This window comes from Cervus canadensis, chromosome 21 (assembly GCF_019320065.1).
Source record: "Cervus canadensis isolate Bull #8, Minnesota chromosome 21, ASM1932006v1, whole genome shotgun sequence".
Lineage (NCBI taxonomy): Eukaryota > Metazoa > Chordata > Mammalia > Artiodactyla > Cervidae > Cervus > Cervus canadensis.
In genome coordinates this window covers 25,494,371-25,521,911 of record NC_057406.1, presented here as the reverse complement: position 1 = coordinate 25,521,911, position 27,541 = coordinate 25,494,371, and the positions used below count along the sequence as shown (strand labels likewise).

Genomic DNA, 27,541 nt, shown 5'->3' with positions numbered 1-27,541 from the left:
TCAGTCTTTTAGTTTCAGAAATGATGCTCAATGATGAAGTAAATGAAGTCAGATATTAAATACCTGTATAGAACACATTTCTACTTAACAGCAGCAAAATAGTCATTAACGTCATTTGATAATGAGCAGTCCTTTCCCTTATATTCCCTATATTTTATATAAACAATATATGTTTATGTACAGAAAAATGCTACTGTGAGATCAAATAATAGAATGAAGGGTGGAAAGTATCCTTAGATTTTCAACATTATGATCCCTGATAACTGTAGCAAGTCATTTTAGCAGTGAAAAGGGAAAGGAAACCAGATTGGAACAAGGTCAAAATATCTACTAAGTGAGGAAATAAAGGCATCACATTTGAAACAACTCTTTTGAAGAACTTTCTCTGAAGATATGAAAAATAAAGTGGTGGCTGGAGGAAGCTGTGGGTAGATTTGCCAACTTTAGCAGATAAAAATACAAGACACCCAGTTACATCTGAATTTCAAGTAAACTAAATTTTTTTTAGAATAAATATATCCCGTGCAATATTATAGATGTACTTTGCATAAATTATACTTTATAAAGTTACCAGTGCAATATTCAGGACATGCTCCTTCTAAAAAAAAATTTCAAAGTTGTTCTCAAAATCAGATTTAACTGTGGGTCCTGTGTTTTATCTGGGAAACTGAGATGTGAGTTCAAGATACTTTTTTTAAATCTTGAAAGATACTTGAACATGTTTAACTGATGAAAATATCTGGTACAAGTGGAGAAATTAAAAATGCAAGAGAATGGTGGAGAAGGGATACACGTATGCATAGGGCTGAGTCACTTTGCTGTGCACCTGAAATTATCAGAACGTTATCAATGGGCTATACTCCAATAAAAAATAAAAAGTTTTTCTTTTTTTAAAAAGAAAGAAATATATGTGAGTGAAAAAAAAAAAAAAAGATGCAAGAAAAAAGGGAGATTGACTTCTTATCAGAGGGTGGATATTTCTTTCCTCTCCTGAAACAGAAGAAAGAAGAGTGGGTGTGAAGGTGCAAGCAGATGTATAGTTCTCATATTAGAAACATACTGGAGTCTTCCTTTCAAGGGTTCCAACTTTCTTCATAAAGTAAGCAGCAAACCATTCATAAGAGCAAAAAAGAATTAGGATGAGAATGAAGAACAAAAAGAACGGGGGATAGGAGAATGTTATTTCGAGAGCTAGAAAAGATGATTTAGAAGAGAAGTGTTGGACTTCCCTGGTGGTCCAGTGGTTAAGAATCTGCCCGCCAATGCAGGGGACACAGGTTCAGTCCCTGGTCCGGGAAGATTCCACATGCCACAGGGCATCTAAGTCCATGACCACAATTGCTGAGCCCATGTGCCTAGAACCTGTGCTCTGCAACAAGAGACACCAGCACAGTGAGAAGCCCATGCACCACAACTAGAGAAAGCCCATGTGCATGAAGACTCAGCACAGCCGAAAATAAAGAAATAAATAAATAAAAAGAAGAAAAGTGTTAAGATGGGCAGCTGTGTTGAAGGCGTAGTTGACACTGGTGATCATGAAGGGTGATTTCAAACCACCTAAAGCATAATTCTACCCAGTAATATTCAGGTGCTCAAGGCAGTCATGAAACTGTCCAGCAGATTTTAAAATGGTCTAAGGACCACAAGACACAGGGAGCAAGGCACAAACTCTATTCATGACTTGAAGTACTTTGGGGGTAAATCTTATAGGCTATTTTCCTATAAATATGAAAAAAGTGAGAAAAGCTTTCTTCTCAGATTCTGGAATTAATGTCTGCACCATTAGCTAATTGAAGCTGCAAATGAGTGAACAGACTGTACAAACAGGCAGATTTGGGACAAAAATCAGTTCCTGCTATAGCCATGATGTTATTTAAATTCAATATTTCACTCTTTGAAACAGCTCCACTTAGAGATGGATTTATTAAATCAGTCCACAAAAACATATTAGGTTCCTACTATGTGCAAGTACTGGCTAGATACTGAATTAATAATACCAAGGCTGATGTTTAATTAACAAGAAGAATCTTATAGAAATATTTGACACTCAAATTAATATCAGATATATTCATTTGACTAATGCTATTACAATTACAGTTCATAGCTAATGGCATTATCGGGCTATTATCACAAAGCATTACCTCTCTTCTAAAACTCATTTCCATGATAATTCATTGAAATCATCATGAGAACACACTATCTTGATGGGTTTTTACCTCCCAATGCTCTTCAAAAGAATGAACTCACCCTTCTAAGAAAGCTTGTTATCCCAAATAGTACCCAGGCCCCGTTCTCCTGCAGTTCAAGTGAACAATGCATAGAGATTTCTCTACAGTTTTGAAAGACACTGTGTCCCTTCCAGGAAACAGCAAGCTGATTTCATTTTTATCCACAATTCCCAAGAAATAGAAATGCAAATTTAAGTCTCCATGCAGACATTGTTATGAGAATGAAGTTTTGAGCATGTGTAGATTCAGGACCCAAGCTCCAACCACCCCTTCATTCAACAAATACTTATTCTATCTCCTTTACATGACTTTAGGCAAACAGTTCAGTCTCTCTGTGCTTCTGTTTCCTTGTCTGTAAATTGAGGGTAATAATAATTTGAGTAGTTATTAGATAAATATGAAAAAAGTGGTAGAAAAGCCAAAGTTAGAATATAGTTGTTAGGTATTATTTCCTTCAGGTATCATGAAAATTAATGTGTTTTAAAAATTAACTCAGGTAGGAGAGCTATGAATCTCAAATGAAGCATTTAAATCAGGTTACTGAAAGGAGGAAGGAAAGAAATTAACATTTATTAAGTGTCAGTTATATGCAGACCTTCCTACATGCATTTCACAAGGATATTATTTCATTAAATCTTCACAACAATTCTTTGGGGGTAGGTATTTGTAGCCCCATCACGGATAAGAAGGAAATGAGCTCAGAAAGCTACACAAGTTGCCCAAATCCTATAGTGGTGGATTCCTGATTGGAAAGCTCTTTACTGCATAGGGTTTATTTCTCGAGATGCAGAAGCACACACACCCTGGAGAATGATGGTTACATCTTTTTAATTGCCTACTTCTTGGCTCCAAAGCCAAAAGCACACAGTGAAGTGATACATGTGCCTAAAATAAAGTAAGGTGTAAAACCCGTTTCAGTTTTGCCTCAACCATTCTGGATGTTTGCTAGGCCATTCGCATTATAAAATAACTTTTAAAAAAATCTAACAAAGTTTGAAGGAAATAATTTCTCCCTGTGCCCAACTGAAGTCCTTGAAAAATTTCAAAAGGCACATTTTAAGGTTTTTGACTTTTAGATAAAGACAAAAATAAACAAATAGGACCTAATCAAACTTACAAGCTTTTGCACACCCAGAGGATACCCTAAACAAAATGAAAATATAACCTACAGAATGGGCGAAAATATTAGCAAATGATATGATCAACAAGGGCTTAATTTCCAAAATATATAAACAGCTCATACAACTCAACAACAACAAAATAAACAACCCTATCCAAAATTGGGCAGGAGATCTAAATAGACATTTCTCCAAAGAAGATATACAGATGGCCAATAGTTACTTGAAAAGATGCTCAACACTGCTAATTGTTAGACACAAATCAAAACTATAATGAAGTACCACCTCACACCAGTCAGAATGGCCATCATTAAAAAGTCCACAAATAATAAATGCTGGAGGCAGGAGAGAAAAGGGAACCCTCCTGCACTGTTGATGGGAATGTTAGTTGGTACAGCCACTATAGAAAACAGTGTGGAGGGTCCTCAGAAAACTAAAAATAAAATTGCCACATGATCTAGTGATCCCACTCCTGGGTACAAACCCAGACAAAACTGTAATTCAAAAAGATGGATGCGACCCTATGTTCACAGCAGCAGTATTCACAATAGCCAAGACATGGAAACAACCTAAATGTTCATTGACAGGTGAATGGATAAAGAAGATGTGGTATATATATATATATACAATGAAATATTGTGTGTGTGAGTCACTCAGTCATGTCTGACTCTTTGTGACCACATGGACTGTAGCCCGCCAGATTCCTCCATCCATGGAATTCTCCAGGCAAGAATACTGGAGTGGGTTCCCTTGCCGTTCCCTTCTCGAGGGGATCTTCCTGACCCAGGTATCGAACCCAGGTGTCCTGCAACGCAGGTGGATTCTTACCATCTCAGACACCAGGGAAGCTGGCAATAATTACTGAACATCTGTGTGTGTTAAAATGAAATATTACTTAGTCATAAAAAAGAATGAAATAATGCCATTTGCCACAACTTAGATGCAAATAGGGATTATCATTTTAAGTGAAGTAAATCAGAAAGGAAGATAAATACCATATAATGTCACTTATGTGGCATCTGAAATATGGCACAAATGAATCTATGAAACAGAAACAGAATCACAGACGTAGAGAACAGACTTCTGGCTGCCAAGGAGGAGAGGGGTTAGGGGAGGGACGGAGTGGGAGATTGGGGTTTGCAGAGGTAGGCTTTTATATGTGGAATGGGTAAGCAGCGAGTCCTATTGTATGGCACAGAGAACTATGTTCAATATCCTATGATAAATCATAGTGAAAAAGAACATTTTAAAAACAGTGTATATTTATATGTACAACTGAATCACTTTGCTGTACATCAGTAATTAACACAACATTGTAAATCAACTATACTTCAATAAAAAATTTTAAATATTTTCACAGCTCCATAACATTCAGAATAAAATGTTAGTAAAAAGAGAAAATATTACCTCTTCCTCCAAAAAGAGATAGTTGAAATCTGCCTTGAATCAAAAACAATATGCTTGTCATAATTGAAATATGCTTGGAATCAAAAATAATATGCTTGTCATTATATATACATATATATGTATATATTATATGTAGTGTGTCTTGTACTGCAGAAACCAACACAAAATTGTAAGGCTATTTTCCACCAATTAAAAAATAAATAAAATTTAAAAAACATCCAATATGCTTTAGCACTTAAAATAGTGTCATGTATACCTGAGGCATTGGGTAAATCTAGGATTTCAATACAGAATATAGTGAAATGTCACTGAAGGGTTCAGACTCGACTGGTTATTGTCACTCGGGGTATTATAATTTCCAAAATAAAATCTTAAGACAGGTTCATAAATAGCACATAACTTGCAACTTACAATATCAAGGTTGTCATCCAGATTTTGACTGCTGACGAAGAGTTGATTATAGTGGAAAACCAGCCATTTTTGGTCTTTTATAATAAATCAGAAATGATTTTTAGAAGTCAAATATCCTCAAAAGTATGTTTGATGAAGTGGTTTAAAATATTTTTCTCCCATAAAGGTGCCCATATATGGTTTAAAATATTATTATCTGCCATATATGATGAAATAAATTCAAAGTATAAAGGAATGGAGAAAAAGCTGTGGCCCACGGGCTCAGTAGTTGTGGTTCCCATGCCCTAGAGTACAGGCTCAATAGCTGTGGCCCACAGACTTAGTTACTCCGCAGCATGTGGGATCTTCCCAGGTCCGGGATCAAACCTGTTTCTCTTGAATTGGCAGGCAAATTCTTTACCACTGAGCCACCAGGGAAGCCCTATGGGTATTTATTTTAAACAAAATTAGTGCCTGAATTAATCCTGCCGAAAGCTCAATAAACAAATTTGTATCAAGTACCTACCTTTTGTTCTTTCCTTAAAAATATTGAGAGGTAGTCCCACGTCATTTGAAATTCTTCTCTGAAAGAAAAAAGGAAAGCTTACTTTTAATAATTACTTGATATATTTTATGGCATGAATGGGGATATACATTGATTTAATTTTAATATATATCATATACATGTATAATATATATTAATTTGCCTTTTCCTTCTTAAGGAATGTTTAGATTTTCCCCATTTTCTAATGCTATAAATATTACTAAGGTGTGCATATTTTATATAATCTTAAAGTACATCAGATAAGGATTGTCCCCTTAGAATAGAATCTTGGAAATGTGATTGCTCTTTCAATGAAGTTAAATATTTTAAAGACTCTTGAGAAGTAAAGCCAAATTGTTTTCTAAAAGGCTAATCAATTATGCCACCAGTGTGGTAGGATAATACTTGTCTCAATGTATTAATTTCAGCCCTGAGCATATTACTATTTTAATCTTTGTCAATCTGATTAGCAAAAAATTATATTCCATTGTTACTTTAATTTGTATTTTTAAGAACAGGAAATTGAAATTTTTAATGTGATGAACATTGCTTTTTTTCTTCATAAAATGACATATCATATTCTTTGCCCATTTTTCTTTTAGTCTATCTGTGTTTTTTCTTATTGCTTTCCATGTTCTTTAAACTTTAGAGATATTATTATATCATTGCCATTTATTGCTAATATTTTCCCAGTTTTAACTAAACATTTAATTTTATAGATGAGTGTTTTACATGTGTTTTGTTGATATAAATTAATAATCAAATCTATCAACCTTTTCATTGTGATTAACTTCATCACATTTATCTTTGGTTATGGAATTTTGCATGCTCAGTCACTCCAGTCGTGTCCAACTCTTTGCGACGCCATGGACTGTAGCCCACCAGGCTCCTCTGTCCATGGGATTTTCCAGGCAAGAATACTGGAGCGGGTTGCCATTTCCTACTCCAGGGGATATGAACCCAACCTGGGTCTCCTGCATTGCAGGCAGATTCTTTACCACTGAGCTACCAGGGAAGCCCTACAGAATTCTAGTAGAATAGACTTATTCATGTGGACTTAATTTTTGTATTAAGTGAAGATAATACTTATTTGATTCAAATAAACAAGTTTCACAACATAATTTGATATATATTGAGAAAAGTTAGTTAAGCCAAAAATATTCCACAACTATAGGATAAATGAAATGAAACCAATTAGTTAGTGATGTGTACTTTAATATAGACTTAGTTCTCAGGTGGTCTTAGCATTTTTTCAAGGATGTCTTTCTGTCTTGTTCCTTTCCAGTGCCTCTTGATTTTAGCTTAGTATCACCCTCTTTTTAATTATACAGTTTTATGATATATAATGCATCCAGTGGCTCAATGGGTAAAGAACCTGCCTGCAAATGTAGGAGACACAGGAGATGCAGGTTCGATCCTTGGGTCAGATCCCCTGGAGGAGGAAATGGCAACCCACTCCAGTATTCTTGCTTGAAAAAAATCCCATGAACAGAGGAGCCTGACAGGCTACAATCCATGGGTTGCAAAGATTCAGACACGACTGAGAAACTAAGCATGCATGCATGCAACGCATATCAGATATTACTAATCATACTTGTCATGGTGATTCATTTATAAAAATATAATAAATGTAAAAATTATATTCCCTATGGTTTGTACCTCCATATGAATTTTGAAGTCATTTTATTAGTTTTACCCAAATCCTATTATTTAAAAAAATAAGTAGAAGTCAATAACAAATTTTAGGGGGGGAAGTTTTTATAATAGTGTTCCATCTAAGTGTGTAACATTTTTAATTTATTAGTGTTCAAAAATTCAGTTCAATAAGATTTTTTTCTTTGCATATATCCTGAACAATTCTTAGAGTTATTGTTGGCATTTTATGCTCTTTTTCTTTTTGCTATTATGAACTGAATCATTTTCCCTCATTACAACTCACTGAGATAATCACTATTATATAGGGAGATTATTAACGCTTATGTCTTCATCTTGCATCTAACTTCTTAAACTTTCTTAGTAAATTTATGAGGGCATTTTAGTTGATCCTTTTAAGTTTACAGCTGAATTCTCTAATCTTAAGATAAATATAATTTTCATCCTTATTTTCAATATTAACTCCTCTGCTTTGCATCCTCATCAGGATGCAGAACTTCAGGGCAATATTAATACCAGAATACAGCCGCATTTTATCTTCCTCATGACCTTAATAGGAATTTTTCTTAATTTTCTATTAAGCATATTTATACGTTTATAATGGAGAAGGAAATGGCAACCCACACCAGTGTTCTTGCCTGGAAAATGCCAGGGACGGCGGAGCCTGGTAGGCTGCCGTCTATGGGGTTGCAAAGAGTCGGACGTGACTGAAGTGACTTAGCAAGCAAGATACGTTTATAAAGAGAATCTTAAAGGATGTTATCATAACATTTCTGTTTCTTGTTCTCTAAGATTTAAATGAAGCAGGCTAAATTTTATTGAATGCTTCTTAAGCAGTTCTTGAGATCACCTTTTGATTTTTCTTACTGCTCCTGACATTATGGTATATTTAATTAATAGATTTTTCAATATTAAATCATCTTAACTACATGGGATAAACAATCCTCAGTAGCATCAATACTTGATGATCTTTTGCTCTGTAAGATCCGGTGGAAAGACTCACTTCTTCCATGAAAATGAAAAGGTGCATTCAGACCTAATATGTCTTTGAGGATCATTGTTTGCAATGTTTCTTTCCCTGCTATTTCTTGCCATTAAGATTTTTCATTTCTTCTAGGTTCTATTTTAGCAAATAACATTTTCCTAGATAATCATCCTGTTTCCAAAAGATTTTTTGACACTAACCTAGTATACTCATAACACTGTTATCTTCTGATTCTTTTGTTGTATATTTTTATTGAATTTGTCAAGTTTTTTGTTGTTGTTGTTACATTTTCCTGCAATGAATCAGCTCTTAGAACTGTTTAACATACTTTAAGATATTGACTTTCTATTCTATTTCTTTCCTCCTACTTTCTTTAGATTTGTTTTACTTATTTTCTGATTTTTCATGTTCAGTGTTTAATTCATGTATGCTTATTCTTACTCTAAAAGTGAAAACAGTGTGCCTTTAAATGTCTCTTAATAGGATTTAAATCTGTATGCTTAAATTTGTAAATGCAATTTTCTCATTTTCTTTATTTTTTAAATACATTATGATTGTAAATTTCATTTCCTCTTTGACTAGCTAGTTATTTAGGAGCCGAATCTTCAATTTACAGGAATTTGGTTTGTCATCAATGTTATCTAAACTTCTATAAGTCCTCTAACATTTTTCTTTGTACTCAACAATATTGTGATCTTAATTAAACTCTTACCAATCATATTATTCCTTTTATTGAAGTATAGTTGATTTACAGTATTGCATTAGTTTCAGGTGTACTGCAAAGTGCCAATTACATTATTCTAATTCCCTACATTATTTTCCTTTTTGCCTATTCTATCAAAAAATGAATCAAACTATGATGTAATCATTCCGCAGAATTATTTATCTGTTTTTTATCTCTGCATTTCCAACAGATTTTGTTATGTTTCATTACCTAAGAGATATTCATTGACATATCTGCAATTTGAATTGAGCTTTTCATCAATATAAAAAGATCCTCGATGTCCCTTTGACATGGTTTTTCCTTTGAATTCAGTTTTTCCTGAAGCTAGTTTTTCTGCTATTTTATTTTTACATTTGCTGTGTGGATTTCTCATTTTATCATTATTATTTTAACCTTTGTCATTTTGTGTTGGGGTGTAACAACAGTAATAATATGTATTATCATCACATTTCCTCCCTCATATGAATTTTTTTGTATTTACTCATCTTCAGTGAAAATGAAAGTGTGTTAGTCACTCAGTTGTGCCCGGCTCTTTGTGAACCCATGGACCGCAGCCCACCAGGCTCCTCTGTCCATGGCCTTCTCCAGGCAAGAGTACTGGAGTGGGTTGCCATTTCCTTCAGGGGATCTTCCCCACCCAGGGATTGAAACTGGGTCTCCTGCGTTACAGGCAGATTCTTTACTATCTGATTTACTGAGGAACAGATGTACTGAGGAAAGCTCAAGGAACAGATTTACTGAGAGGCAGTATCTACTAACTGAGAATGTATATGGATTTCCTTACCTCCAGTCACATTCCCAGGTGGCGCTAGTGATAAAGAACCTGCCTGCCAGTGCAGGAGACGTGAGGGACACGAGTTCAATCCCTGGGTCAGGAAGGTCTTCTGGAGGATAGCATGGGTACCCCACCCAGTATTCCTGCCTGGAGAAACCCATGAACAGGGGAGCCTGGCTGGCTATAGTCCATGGTGTTGCAAAGAGTTGGACACAACTGAAATAACTGAGCACCGTACAGTCACATTCCATATTTTTGCCAAAGTCATTTGTTAGAGAGCCCCATTAAAACCCAAGTTATGACAATAAGCAGGCTGACCTGAGAACGTTTTCTACCCCCATTTTCTAGTTCTTCAGCACTCTGATCATACAGTATGATTATAACCTTCAGTCTCAAGCGTATTTGACTTCCAGGTACTCCCTCATGTTCACCTATAATACTTCTGAAGACTACACTTCTGGGATGCAGTGTCCCCTGACTGTGCTGTGCCCCCGTTACTTCTTGTCTGATGGTTTATGGAAGTTCCACTCCCTGATATAATAGTTTAGAAGCAGAGGTACTTGGTGCTGGGTGCTGGCTAGAGGGGTATAGGGAAGGGCTTCCCCCACCATCACCAAAAAAAAACAAAGAGTAATTGTGCATTAGCTCAACAAATACCGTCTTTCTGTTTAGGACTGACCTTGATTTCTGGGATGGAGGCATATCCCAGTCACCCCCTATTCACCATGCTGGCGAGGGAGGGATCCTCCTGCCTAAATAGCATAAGAAGAACACGTGGGCAGATGAGACTGACAGCAGTTTGTCCATCACCTGTGCTCACGTTAGGGTACATACGAGAGCATGCCGTGCCCGGCCCTATGGGGCTGCACCCGGGAAGAGAGCGTGCAAGCAGGGTCTGTGAGCGACAGACTTATAGCAACAAACAGTGATGTGATCTCTGCTTCCCGTAGGAGGATGCGACTGCTGGGCTGAATCATGGTGAAGGACTGGTGAGAAGTGAAATCTGTTGAGGACCAGTTGGAGTGCAGCTGGTCTGGCTGATAGTGAACTAGCTGGAGGGGACAATATCCCCCTGGGTGGGGAACATATCTGATGAAGCAGGGAAATGTGTGGTCAGGCCTCTAGGGCTCTGAGACACTCAAGACACAAAGGCAATACATGAAATGTTAGGCTTCACATCACAGGGCATAAGATGCAATAGGAATAAAGTATTTTCTTTCACATCAGCAGTTTTGTGCTATTTACAGCATCATAGCATGTGTGGGTCACTATATGTATTTCTCAAGGCCATTCCTAAAACCTTAAGTTTAGTGTAAATTATTCTGAATCTCATAGTAAGTTGAATATCAATCCCAGGGTTTAGGTGGAGATACCATCCAAGATATTTTGGATGTTATTTGGAGTAACCTATTTCAAAGACTGCTATCCAGATGTTTTTAGACTGTTGACAAGATGCTAAGGAAAATCATAATTAATAGTTATATTAGCACCAATAGGGAGCTGTAGTTGTGTAGTTTTAAGAGTAAAAAATGAAGGTTCTGGAAATTCCCTTATGGTCCAGTGGTTAAGAATCTGCCTTGCAATGCAGGGGTCACAGATTCGATCCCTAGTTGGAAAAGTTAGATCCCACAGGCTGCAGGGCAACTAAACCCACATGCAGCAACTAAGACTGATGCAGTCAAACAAATAAATATTTAAGAAAAAGAGAAATAAAAAGCTAAAAATAAAAAAGAAAATGAGGAGTTCTACTGAGTGAAGCTTTCCTTTACCTCTCTGTGCCTTCATCTTTTCGTTAATATAATACAAGAATTAGTTTAGATAAGACTTTGGTCCTTTTATCTCTAAAATGACCATGATAATTTAAGATAAACAGAAGCATTTTATTTACTGCCTATAAAGTCTAATGTTCGAGAATAATTACCAGCATACCTCAGAGAGACTGTAGGTTTGTAAAGCAATACAGCAATAAAGCAGGTCACATGAATTTTTTTGGTTTCCCTGTGTATATAAAAGTGATGTTTACACTATACAGTCTAGTAAGACAGTATGTGTAAAAGACATTGTATATGAAGACACTATATAGTCTATTAAGATGGTGTAGCATAAAACATGTTTACACTGTAAGTCCACTAAGTGTCCAATAACATATGTCTAAAAAAAACAATGTACATACCATAATTAAAAAAGGATTCTGTTTGGGGGAAGTTTCCTGGTAGTCCACCGGTTAGGACCCTGCACTTTCACTGCTGGGGGCCCGTAGTTCCCCTGGTTGGGGATCTAAGGTCCCACATGCCACACAGTGTGGCCAAAAAAAAAAAAATCTGTTGGAAAAATGGCACCAGTAGTCTTGCTTGACAAGAGTTGCCACAAACCTTCAGTTTGTAAAAAATGCAGTATCTGTGAAGTGCAATAAAACACGGTATGTGGTGTACCTGTTTGTATGTTTCATGTTACTAATCCATGAGTTCCTTTGCTTAAGCAATGGAATGCCCATTTCCTGGTACATAAAAATCTCTTAAATGATTTTCAAATGAACAAATAAATCTAGCTGAGTGAGAGATGATTTGAGTGGACGGTGAACAATGCCAAATATTTTGTGAGTATTCCAGTAGTCAGTAGTATAACACTCATTTCTAACAAGCTGGTTACAATATCAAAATACGTCACCAAGGCTTAACTGTCAGCATTAACAAATAGCACTTTGTCATTCCCCAGACTCTTCATGTGGCTATTTTTTTCTCATGTTGTTAACCTTCCTGTCCACCCCAGCTAAGACCTAGAGAAGTCTCATCAGTCCCATTCGAGACCTAAAGCCTTCACTTTGTCTCCTTTTGCAAGGATGCTCCTGATTTCAATCAGCTACTAGAAATGTCAGATGAAAAATGGCACAAATGTGAATTACGACAATAAAAGTTTATAAGCTACTAAAATAAAGTTATAGTACCTAAGAGCTGAGTCAACTGACAATGTTAAATGGAACATTTTACAACCAGTCCTGGGATAATGATAAAAAAAAAAAAAAATGGCACACAGAACATGAAGAAATATCTGACAGGAGATGGGCTCAAGATCAAGCTCAGGCTCCATGAGTTTGTATGAGCACCTCTCAAGTGGGGCGCAAGAAGGGATAGCTTAATGCTTATGGGGGGGTACCCCCTCTGTGCCCAACCCTCAACATTTATTATCTCTTTTCCTTTTCATACCAGCTCAGTGAGAGGGGTTACTGCTACCATTTTAGAGAGGAGAAACCAACGCTGAAGCCATCCACTGGGACAAATCCCCAACAATCAAACCATTAAATAATAGACTTCAAAAGTCTCTCTGATTCCAGCATTGCTCTTTCTATATTTTTTTATATATCTTTCTATAGGCAATGCTAGCTCTAAAGAGCATGCATAGACATGTAATCTCATATATAAAGCAAATTTAAGCTTCACAAAGAATCTCTCTCTCCAACTTGATGCTAATGTTTGTTCCATGTAATCAATTCAGGTGACGGTTTTCTTGATCATGAAGCTCACCATGTAAATTAGCTACACAATCAAAGGCTTCCCTGGTGGTCCCATGGTAAAGAATCTGCCTGCAATGCAGGAGACCCGGGTTCCATCCCTGAGTTGGGAAGATCCCCTGAAGAAGGAAAGGCAAAACTATGGAACTAGAATGGGATCAGCATTAGGAAGAAAGATGAACATTAAAAATCATATTTTAGAAAGAATACTCCTATATATAAAATAGAAAACTAATAAAAACCTACCGTTATAGCACAGGGAACTCTACTCAATACTCTGTAATGGCCTGTATGGGAAGAGAATCTAAAAAAAGAGTAGGTATATGCATATGTATAACTGATTCACTTTCCTGTTCAGCAGAAACTAAGAAACATGTAGTTGTAAATCAACTGTACCCCAATACAAATTTTAAAATAAAGAAGAAAGGAGTATTATCAGGAGTTTGACTAGGTGGTATGGTTCTCTTTCATTTTTAAAATAATTCCAGTCACAAAATATCTTGTGTTATTTGTAAATTTCCACTGCCTTTCTCTAACTTTTCAAGTATTACATCCTCCTGTCAGCCCCATGCACATGATCCCAGGGGACAGCGTTTCTCCTGTGTGCCCACCCCAGCACCCCCAATGATAACCCCACACCGGGCGCGTGTGTGCCTGCTCAGTCGCTCAGTTGTGTCAAACTCTTTGGGACCTTATGAACTATATATAGCCCGCCAGGCTCCTCTGTCCATGGGATTCTCCAGGCAAGAATACTGGAGTAGGTTCCCATGCCCTTCCTCCTCCAGGGGATCTTCCTGACCCAGGGATCAAACCCCTGTCTCTTATGTCTCCTGTATTGGCAGGCAGACTCTTTACCATTAGCGCCACCTAGGAAGCCCTGATAGTCTGGTATTTGCTGTAATTGCACAATTTCTTAGAAATACTATGTTTTACCTTTAAAGATCTTACAAAATTTATATTCTTCTCCCTCATCTGACTTTGTTATGGAATAAAGATAGTCTTTTCAATTACTTATTATGGAGTAAAATTCATGCTCCAAGAAGAATTAATGTCATGTTAATTCTGAGGCTTTGCCTACTCTCTGCAAACTCCTCTGACTCTAGCCAGAGAAACACGGTGATAAAATGGTATAATCGCATGACATGCAAAGTGCTGATGTGAAATGAAAAGGACAGAAATATGATTGGGATATTAATTCAGGAGAAATAAAGAAATGGGACTGTTTGAATAGGCTTAGCAGGATGGTTTAGTTTTTCCTGAAAATAAGTGTGATGCTATCTCAACTTACCTTGACCTCTACCCTGACTCCCCCATTCAGGTATAGTCAAATGTTTAGTTTCTAAACACACACACACACACACACACACACACACACACACACACACACATTAAGAGGGTTACAAAATACCCAATAGACAGACACAGACATTCAGTGAAATTTCTCCTAAATATCAGATAAAGGCAGCATGCCAATATAGCAATAAAACCATAAATTTCTATTGTAATGGAACACAAATTAATAAAATGGGGAAGTAGAACTTAGAAAATAGCTTTAAACTCAATACCAGATTTCATTATAGGTCCTAGACCATAATGGACACAAGATAATTTTCATGGTTGATCCATAATAATAGTCATTGGGAAGTTAAATGACAGAAGAGCAGCAGCTTTAAGTGGGAAATGGCACAATTCTTCACAGCTGTCATGCATGTGCACTTGCTGACTATCAACCTTGAACAAAGCATTTAATTCAAACCCCATTTAAAAGTATATACTGTCAAGAGAGGGGCCAAAAATCATACACTAGTTAAGGAAGCAACCTATAACCCATGTGCCAGAGATGACACTAAAGATCAAGTCAGCTGGAACATAGACAGATTGCTCACAACCCAATGTAGGAGCTGACTATTCAGAGATCATCTCTTCCTGCTCTCATAATGCATAACATTTTGTGGGGTGGCCACCTGATGGGAAGAACTGACTCACTGGAAAAGACGCTGATGATGGGAAAGATTGAAGGCAGGAGGAGAAGGGGACAACAGAGGATGAGATGGTTGGATGGCATCACTGACTCGATGGACATGAGTTTGAGCAAGTTCCGGGAGTTGGTGATGGACAGGGAAGCCTGGCATGCTGCAGTCCGTGGAGTCACAAATAGTTGAACGTGACTGAGTGACTGAACTGAACTGAACAGACTGTTTTGCCCATTCAGAATTGCAATTGAATTTAAATTCTCTCTCTGAAGATAGATTTTGCCTTTTAAGTAATCTTTTAAACTTCCATAATGCTATATATCTGTGATATATTATTAATACTAAGATCCTACTGCTGTTTTTAAAAGTGTTGCATAAAAATAAGTGCTACATGTATAATGTATATGATAGAATACATCGTATCTCATAGAATATATTCAGTATTAAATTTCAACACCCACTGAAGAAGAACTGAGTGTGTGTGTAAGTCATAGTGATAATATGGATATAGACATATAGATTTAGGTATGAAAAGAGAGTGCTAGCAAAGAGCCAAAGCAAAAATCACAACTTAAGAGCATAGTAAAAGCAATGACCTTGAACCCTAATTAATTTCCTCTATACTCAGTTTGGGGCTTCCCAGATGATGCTAGTGGTAAAGAACCCGCCTGCCAGTGCAGGAGATATAAGAGATGTGGGTTTGTTCCCTGCATCGGGAAGATCCCCTGGAGGAGGAAATGGCAACCCACTCCAGTATTCTCGCCTGGAGAATTCCGTGGACAGAGGAGCCTGGCAGACTACAGCCTGACCCTTCGACCCCGTGGACTGTAGTCCGCCAGGCTCCTCTGTCCACGGGGTTACACAGAGTCAAACATGTCTGAAGCAACTTAGCACAGAACAGCACATGCTCAGTTTGAACCAAAAGGAGGTGAAGACTCCTTACTTAAGGGTATGAAATTGAGGAATTCTCATCAGGTTAAAAGAAAATCTTCACATGAACCACAGGCTGCGATATGACCAATAGGGTCTGTGGTATTATAATAAGGTAACACTGGATTTATCCTATCTCAGTTATCAAAATAAAGTAACATCTGGCATCTGCATGTATTATCTCACTAACCTTACAACTGGGCTTCTCTGGTAGCTTAGCTGGTAAAGAATCTTCCTGCAATGCAGGAGATCCCAGTTCGATCCCCGGGTCGGGAAGATCCCCTGGAGAAGGGATAGTCTACCCACTCCAGTATTCTTGGGTTTCTCTGCTGGCTCAGACAGTAAAGAATCCACCAGCAATGCAGGAGACCTGGGTTCAATCCCTGGGTTGGAAAGATCCCCTGGAGAAGAGAATGACTATCCCCTCCAGTATTCTTGGCTGAAGAAGTCCATCGGCAGAGGAGCCTAGCAGGCTACAGTCCATGGGATTGCAGAGTCAGACACAACTGAGTGACTTTCACATTCACAACCTTACAATTAGCACATGCAATGGGCTATCTGGTGATGACAAATATTTTTCATACTTTCAATGTATTTTACCAAACAATCCCTATGGGGATGCCAAGCACTGTTCTATATATTAAACATAAAAGAATGAATAAAAAATGTGATAGTTCCAAATTAGAAGCATAATCAGGTTCTTCTGATACCTATATTGTGCTATCCAAATCAAGTTTTTTGACCTTCAAAACATTTGGCATGCTTTGCTTATTATTTTACTGTTAATCACAGAAATTAAATGAATTTTAACTCTGAGTTTCAGATGTGCTTTTTTGCTCTGTAGATACTATTCAAGCGAATAAAACTCTATGAATTGTGGAATGATAAAATATTCACAGAAACTTACAACTCTGCAGTTGAATAACAATTACATTTGTTCCAAACAGGCAATTGGTTTCCAAACACATTAAACAAAGGCAATTTAGAAAACTTCTTCTTCTTCTTGGCATCATTAACATTGTTGAACGTCCTGGGATTCTGGAGTGCTTCACAAAGGTAAGTAAGTGTGTGGTAAGATGAACAATTTCTGAGTCCATGAAATATTGATCTGGGAGCCATCACTGAGCCAATGGGAATCTTGTATTCCATGACTGGACAAATTAGCATATTAGAGAAATTTAACAGTTATTCAGAGCAAGAAATTTCCATTTAGACTTCACTTTTCCATCAGTCCTTATAATAAAAAAGTTCTTTGCTCAATTCTAAAACAAGATATTTTTCCTCCAACATACAGTGCCATTTTAGAATTAGAAATAACCATATCGATAATAAGAATGAATGAGTCATTATCATTAAAAGCAAATATCATTAAACAAATAGCTAGAAATCTAATGAGGCTTAAGATTTGGATTCCATTCAGGCCTTTAAATCAGCAGTGACCATTTCAAGGTCAATAACAAACCGTGCAAAACCGTTTAGCCAGTCACCTGAGACCATTCAAGTGGCTTAATATGTATCATCTACCATCCATCCATTGCCAGCCTATCTCTCTCTCTCAGTGATGTCTTCTTGGATGGCTGTGTGCTTTTGATCAAAGTGCCTCACCTCTCTGAGCCTCTGTCTTTACACATGTAAAATAAGGACAATAGTTCCAACCTTTTGTGGGCTTTTGGGGAGATGAATTCTGATAAAAGACCAAGCACAATGTCTGCCATGTTGCAGGAACTAAATACGTCTTTATTTTCTCACTTCTTTCCATTCATTTATCTATTAAGTCATTTAGTCTCTGATCTAGTACCACTTATTCCTTGCCTGAATCATTCTTTTATTCCTCTAATAAATCTCTTTTGGAACATCAGTCATAGGATGTGGTAAATTAGAAGGACATGAAATCAGTACCAGTCAATGTTCAGTGCCGCCTATGCCCTTGCTATCATGGGGCCTATGGTCCAGCTTAAGAGAAGCACTGAGACCTCATGCGAGACAGAATTAATGACAAAAATCAAAAAACAAACAAACAAAAAATTAGAAGTTTAAGGGCTTCCTGAATTTTAAAATTTCTGACCTTCCAAAGTGCATGTTATCAAAGTGACCCTCTGTACCGTAAAATCTCCTTAAAAATGCCTGCCTGGTTCTTAGATGGATCACCACATTAGAAAGTCAGATTCTTGCAGAAGGATTCCACAACAATGTCCCCGTCTTTGCAGCAAAACAGAGTCGACAATAAAAACTGAAACTGAAGGTAAGGCTTCTTTCCCCTCTGGTCACTGCCTCCAAACACATGAGTGTCACCCATCAGCTAATTCTCACAAACCTGTGTTGTTTCTCAATTTCACGTACTCTCCCACTGTGAGATTGGACCCTGTGTTTCAAAAAGTAGTTTGGGTCATTTGTCGAGACGTGCATGGACCTCGAGTTTGTCATAGAGAGTGAAGGAAATCAGAAAGAGAAACAAAATCATATCTTAACACATAAATGTGGAATCTAGAAAAACGGTAGAGATGAACCTATTTGCAAGGCAAGAATAGAGACAGACATAGGGAATGGACGCGTAGACACACAGTGAGGAAGGCAAGGGCAGGCTGAATTGGGAGAATGCAATTTACATATATACACCACCATGTGTGTATAGCCAGTGGGAACCTGCTGGATAGCCCAGGGAGCTCAGCTCAGTGCTCTGCGATGCCCTGGGGGGTGGGATGGGCGGGGGTGGGAGGGGACATATATATATACACACATATAGTTGATTCACTTTTTTGTACCACAGAAACTAATGCAACATTGTAAAGCAACTATACCTTAATTAAAATATATATATATATATGTCAATAGTTGGGAAAAAAAGCAATCTTTAGAGGCAGCCCAGTTGAATCCAGGCCCACAGCTTAGCTGCACAAACCTCAGCAAGTTACTTAACCTTGCTAAGCTTCAGTTTCTTCTTTGTCAAAAGGAAACCATAAGAATGGTAACTGTGCCATAAGATTATTGGGAGGATAAGTAAATACTCAAAAATGTTAATAATAATAATGGCCTCGTGTATTGCTTTATGCTCCCTTCGTCCTCCTGTTTATTTTTCACCTAGACTCATGCTGAGCTATGGCCAAGATGACCATGATTGTGGGCTAAATTCAGGTAGCACTAGCACAGGAACCAAAAATCTATTAGCTCTGGGACTGACTCACACATTTATTCATTCATCCATTCATTCAACCAATGTGTTAAGCATTGTTCCAAGCACTTGGAAAATAAAATTGAAGAAAGCAAAGTACTGGTCTACATGGAGCTAGTATCTAGCACTCAAAATATTTAAGTGTGATTATTCTTCTGCCATTGTTGAACAAGTGAGTTACTATAAAGTGAGAGATGCTAGAGCGGGGTTCAGAGAAGGAGGCAGGAATAAAAATATACAAAGCACCAGAGATTGGAGGAACCAGAGATGAAAAAGACTAAGAGATAGTGTAGGCAGGGCTTGTGCATGTGTGCTAAGTCACTTCAGTCGTGTCTGACTCTTTGCAACACTATGGCCTATAGCCCGCTAGGCTCCTCTGTCCATGGGATTCTCCAGGCAAGAATACTGGAGTGGGTTGCCATACCCTCCTCCAGGGGATCTTCAAAACCCCAGGCATGTCTCCTGTGGCTCCTGCATTGCAAGTAGAGTCTTTACCACTGAGCCATCGAGGAAGCCCCAATATAGGGCTTATTTAGAAAGAAATCTGATTCTTACCAAATCTTCTCCATCTCCTGTATGCTTTCTTTCATCTTGCATCCTTTATGAGGGAAGGAAACACAGAAAGGATGAAATAAAACAGGGTGAGAAGAAATTAATTTTCCATATGTTGAGCATTTCCATCTTAAGCAGCGTGTTTGTCCACCTCTCTGATCTTATCACTCTGTACATGAGAACTGTGGTGCTGGAGAAGACTCCTGAGAGTCCCTTGGACTGCAAGATCAAACCAGTCAATCCTAAAGGAAATCAACCCTGAATTGGAATTCAAGTCCTTCGTTGGAAGGACTGATGCTAAAGCTGAAACTCCAATACTTTGGCCACCTGATGTGAAGAAGAGACTCATTGGAAAAGATCCTGATGCTGGGAAAGATTAAAGGCAGGAGGAGAAGGGGACAACAGAGGATGAGATGGCTGGATGTCATCACTGACTCAATGGACCTAAGTTTGAGCAAGCTCTGAGAGTTGGTGATGGACAGGGAAGCCTGGTGTGCTGCAGTCCATGGGGTCACAAAGAGTGACTGGGTGTCAGTCCACGGACATGACTGAGTGACTGAACTAACTGAATACATGAGAACACTGAAGTGAAAACCTAGTTGAGTAAATTGTGCTGCTTCTAAGGGCCATGGAGGAGCCCTCTTCCTGCTCTGATGACCCCTTAATTCTACAGGGATGGAAACTGTCCCTTCAGCTCAAGTAACTGTACTCAGCACCGCCTGTTGATCAGCCTCCACAAGAAAAGAATGCCTGTCCCATTTCAGAAGAAAGGAGAGTCTGAAAAATTTGCCCATAGAGATTAAATAGCTAGAACCAACTACATTAGTTCAAAGGAACACATTGCCTTGGGTATCTATTCCCAGTTGGGATTGGAGAGGCCAAACCAAAACCATTAAGTGAGAAACTGCATAGAATCTAAGTGATTAGATCAGTGTCTGCAGTGAGAAGTGCAGGATTCCAGCTTATTTCTATACTCATTGCTTTTGTCAAACACTGACAAACAATAAAGGGCTTCCCTGGTGGCTTGGTAATAAAGAACCTGCCTGCCAAACAGGAGACAAGGGTTCAATCCCTGGGTCAGGAAGATCCCCTGGAGTAGGAAATGGCAACCTACTCTAATATTCTTGCCTGGACAATCCTATGGACAGAGGAGCCTGGTGGGCTACACTTCATTGGGTTGCAAAACTTTCAGAGACGACTTAGCAACTAAACAACAACAAACAATAAGGATGGAAACAGGAGAAAACAGATGTCCCAGGGATAGTATTATTAAAACGTATTATTTATGAGACAGATGATGTTTTATCTCAGTACCCTTCTAAACACAATCTAGTTCTTACCAAACCCAAAGGTATATCTTTTCAGAGCCAGATATTGGTGATAAATCTATCAATGTCAGTCACAAGTATCAAGGAGAGTCCCAAGTTATTCTTGTCCTAAAAATCCTGAGGCCAGTGGGTTAATGATGAAATAGTACCCTCACTAATATACAAGTGCAATTGGATCTGTGTTAGCATCCAAGGGCACCCCACCATCAAGTTTATATTACTGTGCTACAATCCTGGTGTAAGTCCTAGAACCAAACTAATCTTGTTAAGGTCAGTGGAAAATCACTTAACTGGGTATGTTGCTGTTTAGTCACTAAGTTGTGTCCAACTCTTTTGCAATTCCATGGACTGTAGCCCACCAGGCTCCTCCGTCTGTGGGATTTCCCAGGCAAGAATATTGGAGTGGGTTGCAATTTCCCTCTCCAGAGGATCTTCCCAACCCAAGGAGATCGAACCTGTATCTTCTGCAATGGCAGGGGAATTCTTTACTTCTGAAACACCAGGAAAGCCCTAGCTAAGTATAGTTAGGAATATTCCAGAATGTCAACGGAGAAGGCAATGGCACCCCACTCCAGTACTCTTGCCTGGAAAATCCCATGGACAGAGGAGCCTGGTGGGCTGCAGTTCATGGGGTCGCTAAGAGTTGGACACGACTGAGCGACTTCCCTTTCACTTTTCACTTTCATGTGTTGGAGAAGGAAATGGCAACCCACTCCAGTGTTCTTGCCTGGAGAATCCCAGGGACAGGGGAGCCTGGTGGACTTCCATCTATGGGGTCGCACAGAGTTGGACATGACTGAAGAAACTTAGCAGCAGAAGCAGCAGCAGAATGTCAGACCAGGTGTACCTTCCATTTCTAAGAAGAAACAAAAGCTGACAGTCCCCTGCCTCTGTCTGTATTAGAGTCCTCCTCAATCATATCTGAAATGGGGCCCTGGTGACATGACGCACCTGAGGCTCTCCAGGTTGGGGACGAAGGAAGTAGGTGGATGAAATGTTTTTCCTTGCTGGAAAGTATTATACAAATATCTCCATACACCTTAATATAAATATGCATCCTACATCAGATGCTAAGATATTAATAAAAGGATATTATAGATGTTTATTGGGCTTCCCAGGTGGCACTAGTGGTAAAGAACTCCCCTGCCAATGCAGGAGACATAAGAGACATGGGTTCAGTCCCTGGGTTGAGGAGATCCCCTGGAGGAGGGCATGGTAACCCACTCCAGTATTCTTGACTGGAGAATCCCATGGACAGAGGAGCCTGGCGGGCTACAGTCCATGGGGTCGAAGAGTTGGACATGACTGAACCGACTTAGCATGGATGTTTATAGCGGTTGAAGAATAGAAGGGTATTTATTACTACAGCTTGACACCATCATCCCTCCAATACTGTAAACACATGACGTTAATATCATTTTGCTTAATTTGTTAATGATGCCAGTAATCTTTTGTACATAACCTGTAACAATTAGCAAAAGAGACCTAAATCAGAGACAAAGGACCAGTTATTCAAAGCATATCCTTACAAGTATTTTTAGCAATGTTGAGAAGGGAAAAAAGGCAAAGTTAACATCAGAAACCTTCGCAAATTTAAAAAAAAGAAAAAGCCTAACCTTGGAGACTTATGTGTCTTTGATAAAATTGAACTTATGGTTCTTATTCATTTGTTCATTGAACCAATATTTACTGGACATCTGCTATGTACCCTGGAGAAGGAAATGGCAACCCACTCCAGTATTCTTCCCTGGGAAATCCCAAAGACAGGAGCGTGGCTGGCTACGGTCCGTGGATTCACAAAAGGATCGAGCATGACTTAGCGACCAAACAACAACATGTACCAGGCACTGGTCAAAGCAGTAGGCATACAGCAGTGAATAAAACAGCCTGAAATTCCTCTCCTCCTGGAGCTTCTTCAAAATGTTTAGGAAACAATTTGTCTCTGAAGGCAGCATAGAGGAAAACGATCAGGACTCAGAGAGTTCTGGTTTCAAACCCAAGCTCTGTCAACTATTACTCATGTGAACCTAAGCAAGTTATGTAACCTCTTAAAACATCAACCTTTTTGCCTGTGAAATGGGAATGATTCCATCCCATCCTCCCCAAGTTGTAGGGAGAATTTGGTAAGTTAGGGTGAATACTGGGCCCTGGCTTACTGTCTGGCATTTAGAAGGTGGGGAATCCAGATTTTGCGTTAAGTCAGGGATAAGGGGACACATTTTAGAAACACACTTGTGGATTTCTTCTTCGACAGTGGTGTTTTCCACACAGACTCAGCACTGAATCTACAAACCCCTAGTGCATCTGACCACTCTAAAGTGGCGCTGGTGGTAAAGAACCCACCTGCCAATGCAGGAGACATAAGAGACATGGGTTTGATCCCTGGGTCAGGAAGATCCCCTGGAGAAGGAAATGGCAAACCCACTCCAGGATTCTTGCCTGAGAAATTTCATGGACAGATGAGCCTAGCGGACTACAGACCATAAGGTTGCAGAGAGTCGGACATGACTGAAGTGACTTAACACACACAGTACATCTGATAAATCTCTCCAGTCCTACCACCATTAAATCTACAAAGTTGATAATTCCAGACTTTAATGTTTCTCACCATCAGACTCATGGCAGACTGTAAAACAGCACCATCTAAAGGTCCTTGTGAGACACCTTCACATGTCCTAAAACTCCCTTTGTCATTTTATCCAGACTCTTCTGGGGAGCAGGGCTCTTAAATAATCATCACCGTTGTGCCAGTATCTACGGGACTGTAATAAAAGGGAGGCAAGCACGGGGAGAAAGCAAATGATTTATCAAGTCATCTACATCTGGCTTTAAAAAAAAACCTTTCTTTCTTTCTTTTTTAGGTATTGTAATTTAAATCATTTTAATGCTCAGAACACCAGTGGAAGTAATCTCGAAGAAACCCTTCCCCTCCAGGAAAAGTCTCTGAAATTTTATGGCAGTACACAGGAATTTTCTTCGAGTATTGATCTTTGGGAAACAGCCCTGTGAAACTATTCGACTCAACCCATCGTATGAGCAGAATATTCACTGTTTTCTTCAGCTGGATGCTATGCCTGTTAGTTTAAGAGCTAATATGTATTAGTATGAGAGTGGCCTTATGAACACCATCTGTGTACTTTAATGGTTCAGCCGTTTAAAGCAATGTATATGATACTTGTTAGTTGTCATAGTTTTAAGTCCTTAGAATTGAAATAATAGTATGTCTGTATTCTTCCTTTCAGTACATTTATTGAGCACTTATTACATGCCAGGCATAATAATCATACACAGTTTATGTCAGAGCAAATAATAAACCTAAACACAAATAACCTATATCTTATACATAAATAATAAGCCTATATAGTTTTACTGTACTTCATCTTGCTATTACACTATCAAGTTATGAGTGAAGGAAATTTTCTCTGAATTAAACAGCAGCATTACTGGGTCCAGTGATTAAGACTTTGCCTTCCATCGCAGGGGGTGCAGGTTTGATCCCTGGTTAAGGAGCTAAGTAAGATCCCAGCCACAGCCAAAAAGCCAAAACACAAGCAGTATGGTAACAAATTTAATAAAAACTTTAAAAAAATGGTCCACATTAAAAAAAAATCTTAAAAAAAATTTTTTTTATAAAAACAGCATTACAAAAATAGAGGCCCTTAACCCTTAATGAATGAATATTCACATACTGAAGAAATTGTAAAATAAATATAAGTGGTGGAATTATTGAGATTAAAGGAAAGAAGAAAATTAAGGAGGTTAAATGAGTGTTGGGGGAAGGACAAGTGATCAAATCGAAGAGATGCTTAAAGAGATTCCCTAACCTGGTCTTCACTGGTACCAGTTCAGATGCATTCAGAAAACTGTTTTCCAAAAGAGATTTTACCAGTATAAGCAAATAAATGTGAAGAAATTCATTAAAAAAAATCAAATACAACTAGGGTCCCACATCTTTGTAGTAGTGCTTATCAAGGTTTTGCTGAAGACCCCTAGTTTCAGGCAGATTTTTCTGGCCCCAACCACAGACTGCTTTAAGGCAAAACTTTTCGCAGGAATTGGCAGTTCTAACAAACCCACCCAAACCATTATTATGCTTTCTCAAATCTGAGCACCACTCTTTTCTGGGACAGTTCAAGCTGGATAGGAGAAGTAGGTTTTATCAGTTGATTGGAAATGATTCTGCAATTAAAGCACCTCCCTTGTGTATATCTAAAATGTTTTAGATCTGCAGAATAAAAGATTTATACATCTTGATGAAGTGTGATATGCATTTTTAATTGCAAAAGAGCAGCTGTAAAGCGCCAGGTGTTTCTCTTACTCAAACTATTTTTCATTTGTTCTGAGGACAGTGAAAAGACAAACCCTTGCAGACAAAAATTCTTGCCCTGTAACTTTTTCGAATCCTTCTATTTTTTTGGCATTTGTTCTCTGATGAAGCAGTGAGGCCGATCCCTGATCTGCCTTAGAATCTTTCTTTGTTGTAAAAGGTTAAAGGCTGAGTTTGTGATTTGGGTTTAATCAATGCTCCAAAAATCAAAAAACCTTAAACACACCTCATCTCAGAACAAGTCAGAAGCTCCAACAGTCCCTCTCACTGTTAGAAATAAGGTCTGCTTTATTTTGTTGTTCCCCCCACCTCCAAATTTGCCTTTGTCTCCTTAATTTCTACATCATGAGAGGAAGAAGTGCTCATTATGCTTTCACTCGTCATTAGAGATGAAAAAAGATCTACAGAATTATAAAGATGACCCCAAGCAAACACCAAAAGAGTTTAGAATTCTCACACGGGGATGACACTCGTGATTAGCTAAATTGCGGGGACTATACACACTTGCATTGGAAACAGGCGGCATTCACACACTAGTTTCTTGTCTAGTGCTTAGCAACATTATCGCTGAGCACCTGGAATAGTTTAGGCATTAAGTGTAATTGGTTTTGCTTTACATAAATCTGTAGCTTTGTAAATAAGCAGAGCATTTCAGCTTCTCTATAACACCAATTAACTTAAAGGGATGTGTTGTTTGCAGAAGCCTGCTGGGTTCGGTACAGTATTTCTCCAGTAATATGCTCAGTGGCAGGCAAAGTTCTGTGTCCCTGCCGTGTTGCATTGACTCCCAGTCACTTGTTGCCAAGGGTCTGAACCCAGACACTTGCTTGCTCCATTTTTCAGTTGTAAAAGATCGGGAAGATGAAGTGTTTCCTAAGAATCACCTTCTGTGCTCTATTTCTGTCCACGACAGAGACCTGCAAAGGTGAGGTACTTGAAAATGTTTTCTGTGACCTGCAGAGCACCCAGCTGACACCAGCTGACTCTGTCCACAACTGACAGCTACATCTCTTTCCTCTTTCTTTTCTTCTCGTAGCACTTCAATCCAATGCAGCCAAAAGTCCCTGCATTGAACAATATACGAAATTAAGAAAACCACGTTCTCATGATGCGAAAATCTGCCAGTGAAAATGTTCCCATCAGTGACTTTTTAAATAACACTTAGAAATCTGCTCCTGGAAGTTGGTAAATTTTTTAAGCTTCTTGGATATTCCCCTCATTGTCTCTCTCGTTTTTTATTAATTAATTGTTAATTAATTAATCAATCAGGTATTAGTTGCTAAAAACCCGTGATGTTTTTAGTTGCATCATGCCAGATTTTTAGCTGGGTTATGTGGAATCTAGTTGCCCTACCAGGGATTGAACCTGGGCCCCCTAAGTCTTAGCCGCTGGACTACCAGGGAAGTCCCTCCCCTCATTATCTCTTGGGCTCAGCTTAATCCTTTCTCATATCCCTTTCAGGTGATCTTGATTTATAACATTCATTCCACCCTGGCCAAAATCTAATTCTCTTGGTTTCTGAAAGCGTTTTATCGACTATCAGAGTTAACCGTATCACCAAAAAACAGCTCATGATTCCAAAATGCTTCCTGTTAATATTACATGATTTACAAATTGAAGGAGGGAGACTCCTAAAAACCACAGGATCCCTTTGCTGTATGACAAAAGAGCTTCAGCCTTAGCATCTTGAACCAGTCCGGTGGTGGGCATAGCCCATCACCACTGCTCGAAAAGCCGGCGTACAGTCACCAGCCACAGACTCATAAATAAGGTCCTTAAATGAAACCCGCAGCTGAGTGAGGACAGCACACAGGTGCCGCTACCATTCAGGTCTGCTTGTAGAGAGCGGGGAAATGAGAGGAACCACTCACAACAACAGCTCATATCTGTGTCACCCTTTATAGCTTACAAGCTGCTGTCACATGGATCA

The 27,541-nt window shown here is 38.6% G+C and overlaps 1 protein-coding gene across 1 annotated transcript in view; it reads left to right on the top strand.

Annotated features, from left to right (window-relative positions):
- SLC15A5 (solute carrier family 15 member 5) overlaps positions 1 to 24,303 on the top strand; it is an 89,445-nt gene extending 65,142 nt beyond the window's left edge. Inside the window, 2 exon segments of the mRNA XM_043441531.1 lie at positions 17,183 to 17,291; positions 24,146 to 24,303. Of these exon segments, the coding sequence (XP_043297466.1) occupies positions 17,183 to 17,291; positions 24,146 to 24,293 (257 nt within the window). The 3' untranslated portion in view covers positions 24,294 to 24,303.
- The last annotated feature ends 3,238 nt before the right edge of the window (positions 24,304 to 27,541 follow it).